This window comes from Genypterus blacodes, unplaced genomic scaffold (genome assembly GCF_046128005.1).
Source record: "Genypterus blacodes isolate CSIRO-AG114 ecotype Tasmania unplaced genomic scaffold, CSIRO-AGI_Gbla_v1 ptg000015l_1, whole genome shotgun sequence".
Lineage (NCBI taxonomy): Eukaryota > Metazoa > Chordata > Actinopteri > Ophidiiformes > Ophidiidae > Genypterus > Genypterus blacodes.
The window spans coordinates 505,583-522,500 of record NW_027466829.1 but is presented as its reverse complement, the minus strand read 5'-3'; the positions used below and the strand labels follow the sequence as shown (position 1 = coordinate 522,500).

The 16,918-nt window shown below is 49.6% G+C and overlaps 1 protein-coding gene across 1 annotated transcript in view; it reads left to right on the top strand.

Moving 5' to 3' along the window:
• The window catches only part of abtb2b (ankyrin repeat and BTB (POZ) domain containing 2b), a 37,031-nt gene that overhangs the window by 17,032 nt on the left and 3,081 nt on the right, over positions 1-16,918 (top strand). Inside the window, exons 2-9 of the mRNA XM_076139440.1 lie at positions 6,072-6,221; positions 9,075-9,285; positions 14,510-14,662; positions 14,779-14,944; positions 15,084-15,173; positions 15,320-15,421; positions 15,654-15,750; positions 16,332-16,467. Coding sequence (XP_075995555.1) covers positions 6,072-6,221; positions 9,075-9,285; positions 14,510-14,662; positions 14,779-14,944; positions 15,084-15,173; positions 15,320-15,421; positions 15,654-15,750; positions 16,332-16,467 — 1,105 coding nt within the window. The remainder of the gene's footprint in view (positions 1-6,071; positions 6,222-9,074; positions 9,286-14,509; positions 14,663-14,778; positions 14,945-15,083; positions 15,174-15,319; positions 15,422-15,653; positions 15,751-16,331; positions 16,468-16,918) is intronic.

Here is a 16,918-nt window from a genome sequence, read left to right as displayed (position 1 = left end):
TTGTTTTCATCCGTCCAACACTCGGCCCTCCTGGCAGGGCTTTGAGATCCTGACGTCATTTCAATAATAAAAGCTGATTTGATTACGAGGAGGCGAGCTTGAGGTTTAGACGTATATGTGTATGTATCCACACATCTGAGCCATTAGAGAGAACAAAAGCTGCCTCCCTATGCAGCACAGATCCGGGGCCACGTATACTCAGACAACCGAGCCGGCGGAAACTAAAAACCGACGTCGCCCCGATAACGCAAGATCCCTCCTCGTCCCCGTCGCGACACATAATGCGAAACAGCATCACAGGGCGGAAACGTGGGGACGCCGACTGAGACGGCATAGCCACAGGCACCGCGCTTTGCCTTTTTAATGTAAAGCATAAAACATGACAGAGACAAAGACAGAGAAAGGGAATAAAAGAAAGACGGGATATGAAAGAAGAAAGGGGGGATAAGGGGCAGAGAGTCAGAGCCGTGTTTAGGATTAGGACGGATCGTGTAGTGCGGCTTAGATTTTTTTCGTGGCTGTGGGAAACCAGACGGCCCTGGAGGCCCGGCGGGGGATATGATTACACATGTACGGGTCGTTGTGTTAGAGCCTGGAGCTGTTTCTCAGTACGATCGCCTCACTAACAGGAGGAGACGGTAGATGCAGAAGGACATGTAAGACAATATAAGAGAAGCTAAATTCACTTATAAGCTGTAAGTGAAAGGTTTAAAGTGATGCAATCGCTCAGCTATTTCAGGTTATGGGCCACTGGAAGTTATTTTAGGCTAGAAGCCCACTCGTCCCAGGGGAAATGTCATAAGAAACGGCAATTATTAGTTTCTGACTCAACGCATAACTGCCAAATATAGTCATGTTCATTGTTTGCCGTCGTCGCCTGCGTCTTGCATGATTGACGATGTATGTGGGTGTTCTCGCTCAGTCAGTCGCTCAGTCAGTCAGGGAAGCCCCCGTTTTTACTCAACTGATAAGGTTACTTCCTGTTTTAGCCCCAGCCGAGCGTCACCTCTGACCTCACCGCCGTGAACCGTGGCAGGCAGGGATCAGCAGAGGTGTCTGGGGGGACAGAGACCAGATCCCCCAACACTCGTCTATCAAGGCCTGTGATTTATCAGGACCTAACAGCCGCGTCTGTGTGCGTGCGCGTGTGTGTCTGTGTGTGGGGGACAGAAACACAGATTAGTGTCTTGAAATGCCTTTTTAAATCAGCCACATCTCAGATTTTAGCGGGCGAATGAATGGTCACTTCAATCCTCGCCGGTCCATGAATGCCTCTCTGTCTGCCCTGAGCTCCACACAGGTACTTTCACCGACTTAAAGACAGACTAACATGCTAACATGTCAAACCAGCCATTTATTTTTAGCACAAATACTAATACACCACTTAAACGTTTTCTAAATGCTCCTCTGTGCCACTTGGAATCTTGTTTAGATAAGGAGAGAAAGGAGGGTTTGGTGCAGCAGGCAAACACGGAGGGTATTTATAACACGCCCATGCTGAAACTCTGAGTTTATCCCACACAGAACTGGCTGCTGTTATCTTTTAAAACCCCTCTGCTCCCCTCTGATACAGGACGCGTGTGTGCGGTGTGGGTGTGTGTGTGTGTGTGGTGCGCGATCCCCGAAATTCAGTGGAGGAATGCGGCTCTGTGTGGGTGAGCTGGGGATGTGTGGAAAACAGGTGTCTCTGAGCTGTTAAGGGTGGAAAACAAGAGGCTGGAGCCATGAGTGAAGGATCACATCTGGCCCAGGGAGAGAGTGTGTGTGTGTGTGTGAGTGTGTGTGTGCGCTCTTCATTGTGCAGAAGACCGAAGAGAAAATCAGAATTCTGTAGGTGTGATACACACCCAGTAACGACCTGTCAAACACTGAACTATTGTGTGGCCGTCCACCCTCCAGCCTCCACACAGGGACCAGCCCAGCTTCCTGGCCCAGAATCAGAGCTCTCTTCTGGGCAAGGGAAGTGTCTTTGAAGCCCCCTCTTCCATCCATGCACCGCTGATCTATTGACCCCGTTATGAATGAAGAGGCTGTTAAAAGAACCAAGGCAGGTGTGTGTGTGTGTGTGTGTGTATGTGTGTGTGTGTGTGTGTGTGTGTGTGCACATACGCTGCGTCTCATCTTTATCTATCACCTCAACGTTGACATACAGCAGCCAGAGCTAATTATGTCTTTCCTTCACACACACTCTGCGGTAGACAAAACACATCTCCACCCAAAGACCCACTGGGTTCCAAGAGTGTGTGTTATCATGTCTGAGCTGGTGGGAACACGATGAAACCCAAGATTTGGCAAAAAATAATAAGAATGGTTGAAGGCCAGAGGATCCTTTATAAAGCTGAGCTCATATGCTGCTGATTCTGAACTTTGACCCCGTGTGTGTGCATCTGTCAAACTGCTGAAGGCTTTGTTGCGTATCTGCCATGTTGCTGTTAGGAATCATTAGTCTGCTGTCTGACAAGTAGAACAAAATGTGAAAGTAATAATGTGGACAGGAGGGTGTTCCTGTGTGTTCCTGTGTGTTCACAGATCAAAATGTTTTCAGAATATATTAAAACTTCTTCTGTTGAAATCCGCCCTGACAGCGTTCTCGTCGGCGCCGTGTGAGCTGTAACGGCTTCTGATTGATTCTGATGGCTCGGTCTGACAAAAGCACTGTGGTTGTTGAGTTTTTCTCCCCGGTCCACCTCTTCAATGCAGTCATGTCCAAAATCATTGTGAGTGATTGCAGCGTTTGGTGGGAGCTGCGACGGTTCTCGTCAGATAGTTTGGACGGGCCGGCGGCGGCTGGCTGGCTCGCGCTCTGCGGTCCGGCTTCAGCCGAGAGCCTCAGCTGTGATTTGTAGCTGGGATTCCCACATGACGTCTGCAGGGTCTACCTCAGAAATGGGAACAAGAAGAACCGATCCCTCCTTCCCTCTCTCCTCTCGCTGCTCGTCTCCCACCCCTGCCTCACCCTCTTCCTCCCCTCAGACATATTTCTCTCTCGCTTCACTTGTGCCTCTCCTCTACACGACTCATTCATCTTTCTTCTCTTCCTCCTCTGAGCCTGCACTCCTCCACCCCTCCTTCCTCCTCCACTCTCAGCCTCACCCAGTGCCAGAGAAAGATGATGCGTATGATGTTGCAGCTTGCTGGCGATGTCGGTGGTGTCGGCGGTGGTGGGGACACAGGCCCTGGTTGGCTGTGGATCCACCTCGGGCCCTAAATGACGCAGGCTGGGGTTGGGCGGTGAAGCAGGCGCGGGGTGGGACTGTGGGAACGGCTGGGAGCGCGGCGGTCTGTGAACATGAGCCCGAGCTGCGAAAGGAGTAAAGCAAAACAGATTGAAGGAGCTTTTTAAAGGTGGACTCTGTCAACGTTTGCTAAGGGAAAGCACATGTATATTAAGCACGGTAAATATAGCTTCAGTGTATTCTATAATCGCATCAGCAGCGGAGGAAACGTCAACACAGAGCCCAGTTGACATGTTTGGCTCGGTCAAGAATAGGATCAGGGGAAAGTCTTGATGTTTTGTCTGAGCTAGAAATGGTTCATAACCGGCTAAGATCATTAGATGTGAGACAGAGCAGAGAGCTGCAGGTTTCTAAACAATTTCAAGCTCATCTGACCGGTTTGATCAGTCTCCTGGGGAATATTCTCTTTCTATTTTGGACCTGTCTCCATGCGAGCAGGTAACATCAACGTGACGCGTTTGGTGATTCACACTGCCCAGTCCTAATGAAAGGCTGCTTACTCACACACCTGTAGACAAACACACTCATGCTGCACACTCTCTCACACACACACACACACCCTCTCCCTGTAATGAGACAGAACCCCTTGAAGCGGCTCTCAGCCTGTGTAGGAGCTATAAGTCTCTGTGGCGTGAGTGGGAATGAAGCCATTTCTAAATGAGCTGTTCACATCGCATTTCATACAACACCTACTACCCTGTCAGGCCGGCTCTATAGTTATGGAGACCATAAAACTGGGCTGTATACACACACACACTGAGGCGGAGCAGAGTAGTAAGGCGGTACAACAGAAACATTAATGTGAGGGGTCTCTGGGGTGTGCAGCCATCGCCATGAGAAACATTCCTGTGTATTAGTGTGAAAGGAAAAAGGGATTTAGAACACGTCTGTTAACGACTTTATAGAGCAGGAGTTTACTTCTTCTTCTTCTTCTTCCACGTGTGAGTGTGCTGATGCGTGTTTGGAGGAATAACAGCTGACACATCAGAACACAGCGACTTCACGTACGAGCACATCGGTGTGTTGGAGCTTGAGAACAATTTGTGTGCGTGTGTGTGATGGGCACGTTCTTTGTAACCCTGCAACAGGACAGCCAGTCCATTGTGTCAGAGTGGAAGAGTCAGCATGTACGAGGGAGAGAGAGAGAGAGAGAGAGAGAGAGAGAGAGAGAGAGAGAGAGAGACTGGATTCCTGTTTGCAGCCCAACTCACTCTGCCAAATCCAACATGTCTTTAATTTTAACAGTTTGCGTTTCACTTACGAAGCACCGTGGCGACCCTCCCGCTCTAACTCTTCCTGTTTCTCGGAAGTCAACACATCATGTGCCATATAGCCCCCCCAACACACACACACCCACACACCCCCAGCTGACAAACTCTCACCCCCTCATGTGATCCCACCCAAAGCATGTGAGCCCATACTGTACCTGTCTCTCTCCCTTTGTTGTGAAATGTGTGTGTGTGCAAGTGACAACACAGTGAGTCCATGGTGACGTGTTTTATTTACACGGGGGTCATAAACCCGGACGCATTATAAAGTTAAATCATGTTGACTTGTGGCGGCTGTTTAGTGTACGGACGCGCTCAGCTGCTTCCTGCGGCGCTTTACGGCGCAGGAACACGGCGGCAGTAGATTCACCGAAGATCTTTACTGCTTTTCGGGGTTTTTTAAGTTTGTTTCTTGACCTCTTCCTTCTTTACGGCTGCTCATATTTCTCCTCCTCCTCCTCCTCCTCCTCCCGGTGTTAGAGGCTGCTGAAAGGGAGGAACCAGCAGTTTGTCTCCTCAGCGTCCCTCACAGATCCCAGCCGGAGGAGGAGAGCGCTCGCCGGAAGCACATGGGAATGTCATTGTAGGGATGGCAAACCTTCCGTCTTTCCCTCCGGGGAGTGAGGGAATGAATAGAAGGTGAAGAGGCTTTTCCTCCGGGGCTTTGGAAATAAATCACAAACCTGCCCCGGCCGTCTCTCCTTCCTTCGTTCCCTCTCTCCTATCCTCACTTGGCTCTCGCTCGTTTCCTCCCGAGCACAGTAGCTAATGGCATTTTCCAGATCGTACACAAACCCCCCCCGACGCTCCCGGGCTGGGAGCTGACGAGTATCGGAGAGCGAACAGGCAGATCTCCAAAGAATATACCGCAAAGTTCATCCCTTTTTTCTCAGCAGCAGTAAAAGAACAGGATGACACTATGTTATCTCCCCGACAGGAATTAGCCCTGATAATAGCGTTTTGACATTATTACATCATCACCCGTCCGTCCTTTGGATTTATGAGGGGAGTTCAGTGAGTAAACCACCCGCTCTGCTTTGTGTCGGGGCGACGGCTCCCCTGAGGGCCCGAGTGAAGAGGAAATGCCACACATATCCTGGATTGACCCGAGATAGAGCCAGAACCAGAACTATGAAAGAAGCACCGTGCTAAATAATGACTTCATCCAGCTGTTTCACACTCTTTCTATCTGTGTGTGTGTGTGTGTGTGTGTGTGTGTGTTGGTGTAAACACAGGATTGTCAGAGGTTGTTGGTTCAAGAGTTTCCACTCTTCAGTGTTTGTGTGTTTTCTTGTATTAGTCTGATCTCAGCTTGAGTTCTGTGTATGTTCACGCGTGTGTTACGATCCCTGGCCTCCCGCTCCTCCTTGTTTATTTGCTCTCGGCGGTGTGTGTTACATGTTACTAGGATTACACCATCCCAGCGTTTAATGGCTCTGGGACTTGGCTGAGAGCGTGTGTGTGATGGATCGCTCTCTACCAAAGACTCTTGGAAACGTTCGCTTACAAATATATAATCGTATTAAACTAAAATTCATTCCTCTGCTTGCTTTCCGTCTCTCCCCAGGGGTTCTGTCTCTGCCGGCCCACTTCAGCCCATACACGGAGAACCAGCAGACGTCCGTGGAGAGCAGGGAGGATGCCTATGCCCAGCTGGAGCTCAGGACCCTGGAGCAGTCGCTGCTGGCTACCTGTGTAGGCAGCATCTCTGAACTCAGTGAGTAGACGCAGTTCAAGAGTTGAACCTCAGTGGGTGTGTGTGGTCCTTAGATCTGCTTGGGATAAGCAGATTGTACATGTTTACGCCCAGACGCTAGATTTGGAGCCCTTGGCGTAATCAGAAACAAAGACAGGTAGGTATTGTTTATGTTTAGAGATAAGTTTGACTTCTCAGAGTTGCTTGTTCTTCAAACAGAACATTCATCTGTATTCTGGACATCTGCTGAAGCCTCTGATTCCCGGTGTTCACTGGCTCATGAAGACAGGAAGCCTGTCCTCCGCCAACTCCACTGTTATTGCAGACGGCCCGGTGTTGAGCAGAGATAATGGAATTGTTGATTTTAAATCACTTCTTTGTTATGATAAGTCCCATCTTGTGCCTGGCTGTGAAAAACATCTAATGTGAGCCGTTTCTAAAATAAGACTGACCTCCGCTCGTCTACACTCACACCCCAGGAGAGTCGAGTGAAAATGATCCTGCTTTCTTCCTCTCCTCAGCCCAGGTTACTACATGCAGGGATTATATAAGGTCTGTCTGTCGGATCAACACAGGCTATCAGACGCTCTGCATCCGTCTGTCTGCTGATAGAAAACACTCTGTTCTTCTTTAGTCTGCGTGTTTAATCACAGGATAAAGGAACGCCGGCCCTCATTCCCAGCTCCCCTCAACAGTTAAACGGCAGTCAGTCACCTTAAGGTCAAAGACGCTTTAAAAAACGGCTCCAAGTCAAAAGTGAAAAACGGCTGTGAGATTTAAATGTCACACTTTTCCCTCATCAAACACGCAGAGCTTTTTTTATTTACTCCTAGGATTTGAATGATTTCTTGTTCTACTTCTCGATGTCCGAGCTTCCTGCATATGGACCGGGTTGATAAACAAGCACACACACACTCATACACGCTCGTACTGTACTCTACTGTACGTGTGGCTTGTTTACACTGGAGGCTGTGATGGAGAGTTGGACTCAGGGTCATTAAGGAGGGAGGAAGCAGGCGGGGGAGGGGGGGCGAGGTAAGGGATTATGTTTAAGGATGGGGGCACAGAGTGGGTAAAACGGGGTTAAAAACAGGCCCGAGTGTGGGAGGAGGGGGCTGGGGTGAACGATGGAAAGGTAGAGAGGTGAAGAGTGAGGTTGTCAGGGCAGCGGGAGAGGAAGAGCGATGAAGATTAGTGTTGGAAAAGGGGGATAGGTTTCCTTCTCCAAATGAGCTAACACTCTGCCATTTGTCCGTCCGACACAAGGCCACGTTCATACACTACCACCGTCGGTTGGGGGGCATAAGAACATGTACACACACACACACTCCCGGCACAGACACACTCTTTCTCCGGGCCGGCTCAGAGGGTCTCTTTGTGCCACATCTCTGGCGGTGTGAAGCCGGGGCTGCTCCGGGCCGGACTGGCACTCCTTCACGCCTACACAAATACACACGCGTACACACAACAAAAACACACGGAGGGACTGGCACCCTGATCCAAGAGACCAGGGAGACCAGGGAGACACAGGGGCGTCAGTGCTCGACTCCCCAAGTCCTGCTAGATGTCCAGAACATATAGAAACATCACGGATGACTAAATGTAAGATACCGGCCTTCCTGGAACGGTGAGAAACTATGAAACCATCTCAGTGACTTCATCAGAGCATTAGTCGCGCTGTTTACCGACTCCCAGGCTGAAACACGACTCTTTAATATAACCTGGAATTTTAAGAGCAAAGTATTTTCTATCCTCTCCATCCCCGGAGCTTAGTTGAGCCCCGGGGGCCCCAACATGAGCTGGGAGCCCAGGTAGAGGCTCTGCACCTCGGGTCGTAATTCCTCCGAGACCTCCTGGAGGGCCTGCTGGTGGTGGACACTCACACAAAGGAGGCCCTTCAAGTCTTAAGTGAGGTCTGTTTGGGAGGGCTCACTAGAGCCCCTCCACCCCACCCCTGGAAGTACCCCAAACCGCTTAATACACACACAGACAGTGGTGAACTCCCAGCCCCGGCCCCCTTGCAGCCTCCCACTCACAGTAATCTGGTTAGAAATTAACCCGGGGGGTAATTATGCTAAATGAGCGTTACACAATCTCAAACTCAACCTGGCCTCCCTCCCTCTTTCTCTCCTCCCCTCCCCCACATCCTCCTTCCCTGTGATGACTCTCCACTTAACTTCTGCTGGGCCCCCTCACCTCCCACCTCCCACCCCCCGGTCACTCACTATGATTTTTATCTACATTACCCTCCTTTCTTGCTACGCTCTCTCTTGTGACGCCTGTGTGTGTATGTATGTGTGTGTGTGTGTGTGTGTGTGTGTGAATAAGCTTCTGTTCAATTGCTTGTATTAACTGGCAGCCCACTCTGTCGGCTGTTGGAGGGCAAAGCGCCTGATAAGTTGCATATTTCCTGCGTCTGAGTGCAGCAGTGTTTCCAAACAGCTTTCTACAGTTTTTCGTTAACATTCATTACCTTTTTTTTTTACCGGCAATTGACTGCCAAGAGTTCCAGACTGGAGTGCGGTGATTGAACAGTGTCAACAGAGAAACAGCTGAATGCTTCATTAGAGGCTGTGATCCACTGTCTGTCAGCCCGTTTAACTCTTTGGGTGATTAAAGATGAATGGCTGTTTAGACTGGACGTCTGGCTGCGCTCACTGATAATGACGCCACTCAAAGCAAACGCCATCAGGGACGCAGAGGGCGAGTAACGAGTCAGAAAAGGCTGAATGTACACACAGCACCGGGGGGAAATCCCTCAGGGTGTGTTCACGTCGTCACGGTGACATATTGAGCTGCGGTGCGGTTGTAAACAATTGCAGCAAATGTATTGAAACAAAGCGTGTGACTCTCATCTCATCTCTCGTCTTTCAGGTGACTTGGTTTCCAGGGCGATGCACCACATGCAGCGCCTGAGCTCGGTGCGCCCGGGGCTGAGCCCGGCCCGCCACGCCCGGCCCCAGCAGCCCGTGTCCTGGTCGCCGGATGCCCTCCACACCCTCTACTACTTCCTGCGCTGCCCGCAAATGGAGTCCATGGAGAATCCCAACTTAGACCCTCCACGCATGGCACTCAGCAAAGAGAGGTAGGAGCCACGCATGAGAGACACTTAAGATGCTTCATAGAGTATGACAGACAGCAGATCTAATCATAGACTGTAGAGTGGGTGTGTGTGTGTGTGTGTGTGTGTGTGTGTGTGTGTGTGTGTGTGTGTGTGTGTGTGCCACTAACATCAAATCCATTTCTCACATGCATCCCTGCTTCCCCACTTCAGTGTAATGATTTGTTTTGTTTCCTTGATGACGTCTCTAATGAGCTCGATGCAGATGCTGATGTAGCCTGTGAGCTTCCAGAAATGTATCTTTTGCAAATACACAAACTCACACACACACACACACACACACCTCCGGAGATGTAACACGTGGGCCCTAATCTTGTGAACCGCTCTCCCGCAGACCGCCTGTCTTCTCCCGTCTCAAACCCTGTTGTCCCGGTCATTGAAGTGTTAATTTTCAGTGTGGGTAATAGACAGGTGAAGTCAACCTTCCAGGTGTCAATGTTGGTCTGTCAGAGGGAGGAATTGCACCTTTAAAGTGGGAATTAGGCAGAAAAGTGGCAGTTTAAGAGAGTTTAGGAGGCGCTAATGGTTTGTAATTGACTTAGAGACGCTTCAGATCCTCCTCTGATCTTTCCACAGGCCTGTGTTTGTTTAATACAGTCAAGAGGAATTAAAGACAGACAGTATTTACATTGAATTCTTAATAATAAATTATGGAGGATTCCTCTCTGACATCTCTTGCGCTGCCAGGCTACAAAGCAACTGAGCAGTTCACGTACGGGATACAGCGTAAACACTTAGGGTGGTATTTTGGGGTCGCTGTGCTTGTGGAGTACCTGCGTATGTGTGTGTGTGAGTGTGTGTGTGTGTATTTTCCTGAGTAATACGTTTAAAATGTCAGTGGAAAGTGCTCTTGTTCTGTATGCGTAAAGGTTAATGATAGTTTTTCCAGTGATGTATGTAGGCCTGTTGAAAGGCTGCACTCAACTATACAAATGGATGCCAGTGTGTGTGTGTGTGTGTGCAGTTAGCTGTGGTAAGTGAGCAGAATGCTTGAGTGTGTCTCATCTCCACTTGATGTCTCATCCTCCTAATGTGTTTGTGATTGTTCGGCGGTGTCGTTCTCATTTAGAAGAAGGCTGGGGCGATAAAACTAGAACAACCAAATCATGTTTCTCACCTAAACACACATGCACACACACACACACACCTACACACCGCGTACAGCTGGCTCCCATACATGTAATAATGACCAGACACAGTGTGAGAGAGGAAAGGTGGGCTCCTCATTAGCATCAAAGGGAACAACTTACACACACACACACACATTTACTTTTTACTATGGCAGCAGTTTTCTTCCCAGTCTTCAGATGTTTTAATGTGAGCCGTGTATGAGCCGGGGAGGTATGTATGTGTGTGTGTGTGTATGTGTGTGTGTGTGTGTGTGTGTGTGTATGCATGTACCTGCACCATGAAGTGATTAAGTTTCTCCCTATAAGTTAGAATGTACACAAGCCGTCAGGAAATCCACTATATTTTGTTTTCAATTAGTTTCCTTAACGTGTCTTCGAGCCTCTTTGCTCCCATTGAGCGTCTGTTCCACACTCAGGTGGGAGAGAAGAAGAGAAGCGGAGAGCAAACCTGGTTATGATTACAAACAGCAGGGCCTGGTAATGACACAGAGCGAGCTCCTCCTCATCCTCGGGGCTGCTCAGCCCTCTTTTGGAAGCTCTGTGAGAAAAAAAAAAAAAAAAGATCTTTGGTTGAAACCCAAACCACCAAGTGTGTGTGGCCCACATGATCAAACAGAGTGGAGATGCTGCAGAGCCGGTTGTGATCCTGTAAAGCCTCGTTGCTCAGAGATATTTAGAGTTACACGGGGAGTATTAGGGCTTTTTATATTCCAACTCCTCTCTGCAACTTTAATGAGCTATTAACCCCGTATGTGATCATCGCTCCTCTGTGTTAATCTGCCGCCCGGACCACCGAGACCCCCTCAGCTTCTGTTGGCGGTGGCGACGGGTGGAAGGCAGCACTAATGGATAGATGTGTTAAGGTGATAAAAAGAGGCAGATTAAGGTTACAACTAACCGCAGATACAAGGTCAGATAGGAGCGCCCCCCCCCTTTATTAGATTGCAAATGGAGTAATCCGACTCCAGATCAGCGGTGAACCTCAACCCCTCGCAACTACTTAAAGAACCGCTTGAAGTTTGTTTAAATGTGAACCCAGCCACCCTGGATCCAGTAGGTAGTGTTGGTGGACATGTGGTCTGCTGCCGGCCCCCCGGGGAGAGAGGACAGGTTAGAGTTTGGAGCGATCGCGGGTTCAAACGCACCTGACCGTGATTTGAGCTGTCAGGTTACGGCGGCGCAGGTGGCGGCGAGGAAGGCGGTCGTGAATCAGAGCTGAGCGGTTATATGTGCGTGCAGGTCTGCGTTACTGAACATGTGTGAAGGACTGGAGATACGTGTGTGTGTGGGGGTGTGTTAGTGTGTGTGGGTGTGGGAGTGCTGGTCCGTCGGCATCCTGCTGTTCAGAGTGTAGCCTTTGCGTTTTGGGGTCAGCAGAGGAGCGATCTAGTTTCAGGGCTTTGATGTGGTACCGACTCCCAGACGAGGCTCAGACCCGAGCTCAGGCTGACCCAGACACAGGTCAGAGAGGAGCGGGGGAGGGGCGGATACATGTCACACACTGCAGATATGCTTCATGTTATACTGGCAAAGGGGTAAAACACACACAGCAACACACACACACACACAAACACAATGAGGCTACAGTCATGCCTCTGTGATTGGTGTGTGCTTCATTCCAACTGTGTGTGTGCATGTGCGTGTGTGTGTGTCCTCTCCACATGCAAGTGTTCACATTTAGTCTCTCATACAATATTAAAGGCTGATCTGTATCAAACTGCAGCTGAGGGCAGAGATGTACTTTGATCCACTGTTTCATAAACGGGAAACAGATTTTTTTTTTACCTCATTGATCCCTAAACAGGCTGTAAACTGCTGATTGGCGACACAGATAATCTCCTCACGGATCAATGATCATTATGACACCGTTGATCAGTAGCTGCTTTCATTGTCTGGCTGAGTACCAAAGTGTGTGTGTGTGTATTCCCCAGGAAGCAAGTGTGCAGTAAAGTAGCCCGGTGTTTGCCTCAGAGCATTTGGCAAGGCAGCCAGACACGTGCACGCGCATGCACATATGCCTGAACAGACACACACACACACACATTTGTCCCCGACTCGTGCTGAGTAGAGCCCAGAGGATCCTGTATTCTTTCTATTTGTGTGTAGGGAGTCTTAGTTTCTTACTGTAAGAGGGAGGAATCATAAATTAATTGAGTGAATGAATTTAGTTGAGTTTAAATTTAAATTTCATTTACATATTAGCAGCTGTTTTATTCATTTCAAGCACTTTTCAAACCTTGCAAATGCCACATTTACATGGAAAGCATTTGAGAATTTCCAGCAGACTATCTCCAAACCGCCCCCACCCAACACACACACACACACACAAACCTCACCAGCCCCCTTCAAGCGTCATCTCCTCCTCCCCCTCCTCCTGTTCCCCTCCTGCCTCTTCCATCCCATCAACCAGATTGATCTGCTTGTTAAATGGCCACGCCTGGGTGACAGCAGCGTCCCTCCTCCTCCTCCCTGATCGCAGACCGCCAAAGTACCCAATCAATATCTGTCAAATCTGCTACAAGACAGGAGAGACAGAAGCAGAGGGCGACGGGCTTCCTGCTGCAGGTCCCTTAGAAGTCTGAAAAAGTCTAAAAATTAAAATTAAAACGTTTCACAGCCTCATGCACCCTTGAAAGCTGTACCTGTACCTGTAGTTCATAAACAGGATCTTCTCCCACCACAGTACAGACAGCAATCAGAGTATAGCGTGAGTGTGAACATACTGTACTGAGGAACAGCTGTGGCAATCAACAGATAGCCGCTGCTCAGACTAAAGGTGCATGAAAGAAACACACCGCAGGGGTCCCAGTGCTCATTGATGGCGACTGTAATCCCCTTAAGCACACAAAGGTTCAGGGTGCATGTTCCTAATGCTTTTGTATGTGCGCCTCCATCTGTATTCACCATGTGCATGTGTCAGTGTTTGCATCTTCCCAGAACAAAAAGTGAGGCCGGGGCTAGGAATAACATCACACAGCGGGGAGACAGTCGCCTATGATAAGAGCGGAGACGGCGCTCAAACGATCATTAACACACAGTGACTGATGCCTCGCAGAATCAAAGACAAACAACAAGGCGTCTCGCTGTCATGCGCCATTGTTCTCGGTCCCATTCTGTCCACATATGGCCAAGGAAACGGGCCGCGGGCCAGAGGGGAGAGACAGGGCCTCGCTGACAGCCACACCAACAATGGTTTTCTAAAGTGTTTTAGAGGAATATGAGGGGGGGGGAGGAGGGAGGAACAGAGAGCAATCTGACTTTCAGTAACTCGCCCTCATAAATATCACAGCACATCTAATGTTCTGCCCTCTTTCCCGTTCCCACTCTGATTACCGTCACTTTATCTTTACGGCTTTCCCAACTTGATTGTGGTTTTTTTTTTTTTTGGGATGAGATGATGGAAAACACTCATCAGTGTGTCATCATGTTTGGCTGCAGCTCTCTTCTCGCTTTCCAGGTGTCTCACAGTCACACACAGCTGCTGTTTAACACTCTGACCTGGCAACCGCACAATCACAGATAGGTCATAGTAGCGAGTGATTTGATAACATGACATCATCTGAGGCTCTGCAGCAGTCGAGGTACAGAATTATTTTTTTTTTTAAATCTGTCACGTCTAATATTGCTTAGTGACCGGGCGCAAAACTTTTCAATCGCGACAGGGTTCAAAACTTTTCAATCAAGCCTCATATCCGCACATCTGGTCCGTGTGTGTGTTTGTGGTGTGGGGAACCTGGCAAGAATGTGTGACTTGTTGAAGTGATTTGGTGTGTGTGTGTGTGTGTGTTGGGCGTGTTTAAACATGTGACTCACTGAGCTCTGGTCAGCATCAGGGGGAAGTGCTGCTACACTCACATCAGTCATCTGGCTGACGGGCTCAGTTCCTCCTCAGAGGAGCTGAATCATGAGGGTTCACTCATTATACATACATACATGCATGTATGTATGTTTACTGCACTGAGTCAGGATGAAGTATGTGTTCAGACTGTGAGGCATATGTACACACTCCTGCTCACGGTGGCCCTCCCTCTCTCTCCTCTCTCTCTCTTTCTCTGCAGGCCGTTCCTGTTGCTGCCTCCTCTGATGGAGTGGATGAGAGTGGCCATCGTCCACGCCGAGCACCGCAGGAGCCTGCTGGTGGACAGCGACGACGTCAGACAGACCGCCAGGCAGCTCCTCCCAGGACTGGACTGTGAACCAAGACAGCTCAAGTAAGGGAAACACACACACAGCAGTTGCTCATTAACCCTTCCATGTGTACGTTCACTTCCTTCTTTGCGTTTCTTCCTGTGAGTGATGTCATTTCTCTCCGTCCCTCCTCCATCAGGCCCGAGTGCTGCTTCAGTTCCTTTAAGCGTCTGGACTCCAAGGCGGCCACAGACAAGTTCCACCTAGATCTGGGTTTCCGCATGCTCAACTGCGGACGCACGGATCTCATCGGCCAAGCCATCGACCTGCTGGGCCCGGACGGGGTCAACAGCATGGACGACCAGGTACTGTAGGATGTGTGTGTGTGTGTATGGCTGACACGTGTGTAGAGCAACATATGGCAGCAATATATACAGTACAACTATAAATATTACCAAACCATAACATCATGTGTTCCTGCGCTCCCTTATCTTCATCAATCAGGGCATGACCCCTCTGATGTACGCCTGTGCAGCTGGAGACGAAGCCCTGGTCCAGATGTTGATTGATGCCGGTGCCAACCTTGATGTGGCCGTAAGTGCAGCGCCAACACAGCCAACACGTGACAGCTGGAGTTACATGTTGCACATTATGCACAGGAAACGTCCTCATCCACCCACAGTGTGTGTGTGTGTTATCTTGGTGTGTGTGGCTGATGTGATTTGGTTCTGTGTTGCCAGGTTCCTCAGTGCTCGCCCAAGCATCCCTCTGTACATCCTGATAGTCGACACTGGGCCGCTCTCACCTTTGCTGTGCTGCATGGACACATCTCTGTGGTGCAGGTTAGTAACACACACACACACACACACACACACACACACACACTCTTGTGGATCAAACTGTTGAGGCTTCCTGGTGTGTCATGGCTGTGTTGCTGTAAGCAGTGTGTGACTTCAGGAGCCAGTAATCCTGCCTAAAATGTCTTAACAAACCCGAGGTCAAAGGTCAAAGTCATAACGCCGTTACAGGCTGTCAAATACGGCCCAGTGTAACAGATGTGACGTCTCTGTCCAGCTCCTGTTAGACGCCGGGGCCAACGTGGAGGGAGCGGCGGTCCGCAGTGGGCACGAGAGCACGGCAGACACTCCGCTACAACTGGCCTCTGCAGCAGGTGGGCGCACACACACACACACACACACACACACGCACACACCAGCATAAGGCGAAGTGAGTGTTCCAGCTCTACAGTCGCTCTGCAAATCACCACTTCATCAGAACCTCTAAGGAAGAAATAAAGAGGAAGAAAGCCTCTGTGACACCTTTGGTAACCGTCGGTGAAACACTGTATTAATAATAATTTTCACAGGAAAGCATGTAGGAGTGAGTTATGAATGACGCACAGAATGAGGGGAATGAGGGTAAAATAGAGACGCATGAGGCGAGCAAAGCGCCGCCTGTGCTGCACAGAAGCAACCGGGCAGCATTCCTCTGTGGGATCATCTGAACACACACACACACACACACACACACACATCCCCTACATAGCGGCAATGACAGCGTGTGAATCGTCCCCATTAGGAGCGTTTGCGTGTTGGGAGATGTCAAAATAATAGTTTTCTCTGTGGGAAAGGAAGGAATCAGTCGGGGGAACAAAATGGACCAACTAAGATCCTCAAATGTAAAAGCAATGTAGCAGAGGGAAATAAACTTTGATCCGTCAGTAACTAACTGTTATGTGTCATTTCCACCCAGGCAACTATGAGATGGTGAGTCTGCTGCTGGCACGAGGAGCCGACCCGTTACTGAAGCCTCAGGACGGAAACGCCCTCACCTCCTCCCTGTACGAGGACATGAACTGCTTCAGTCACGCCGCCGCACACGGACACAGGTACAGTGTTCTGCGTTTGGCCCTTAGAAAGTCTTTCCAATGTAACGCTGTGTCGGCACTATGTCATACGTGACCCGAGCCTCCGTTTGAGCTCCGGGCAGAGACCCCTCCCTCCCTCCTGTGATGTGATGTAATGGAGAACCCCAAAGTATGAAAGGCCAGATCCATCTGTCACAGAACACCAACTGTTGGCGTAACCCACTCCACCTGTTCACTGGGTGTGTGTGTGTGTGTGTGCGAGTGTGTGAACAGGATGTAGACCCAACACTTGACATTCCTCTGTGTGTGAGGGTGACAGATTATGTAATCAGAGGAGAGTAAGGACTCGGCCAAATAGGCGCATGTGTTGTTTGGGCACACTTCAATGTTTTCATTCTTTCTTTATCGTCCTCCTCTGTCCTCTGTCTTCCCCTCCTCCTCCTCCTCCCCCCTCCTCCTTTCCTCCCGTTTA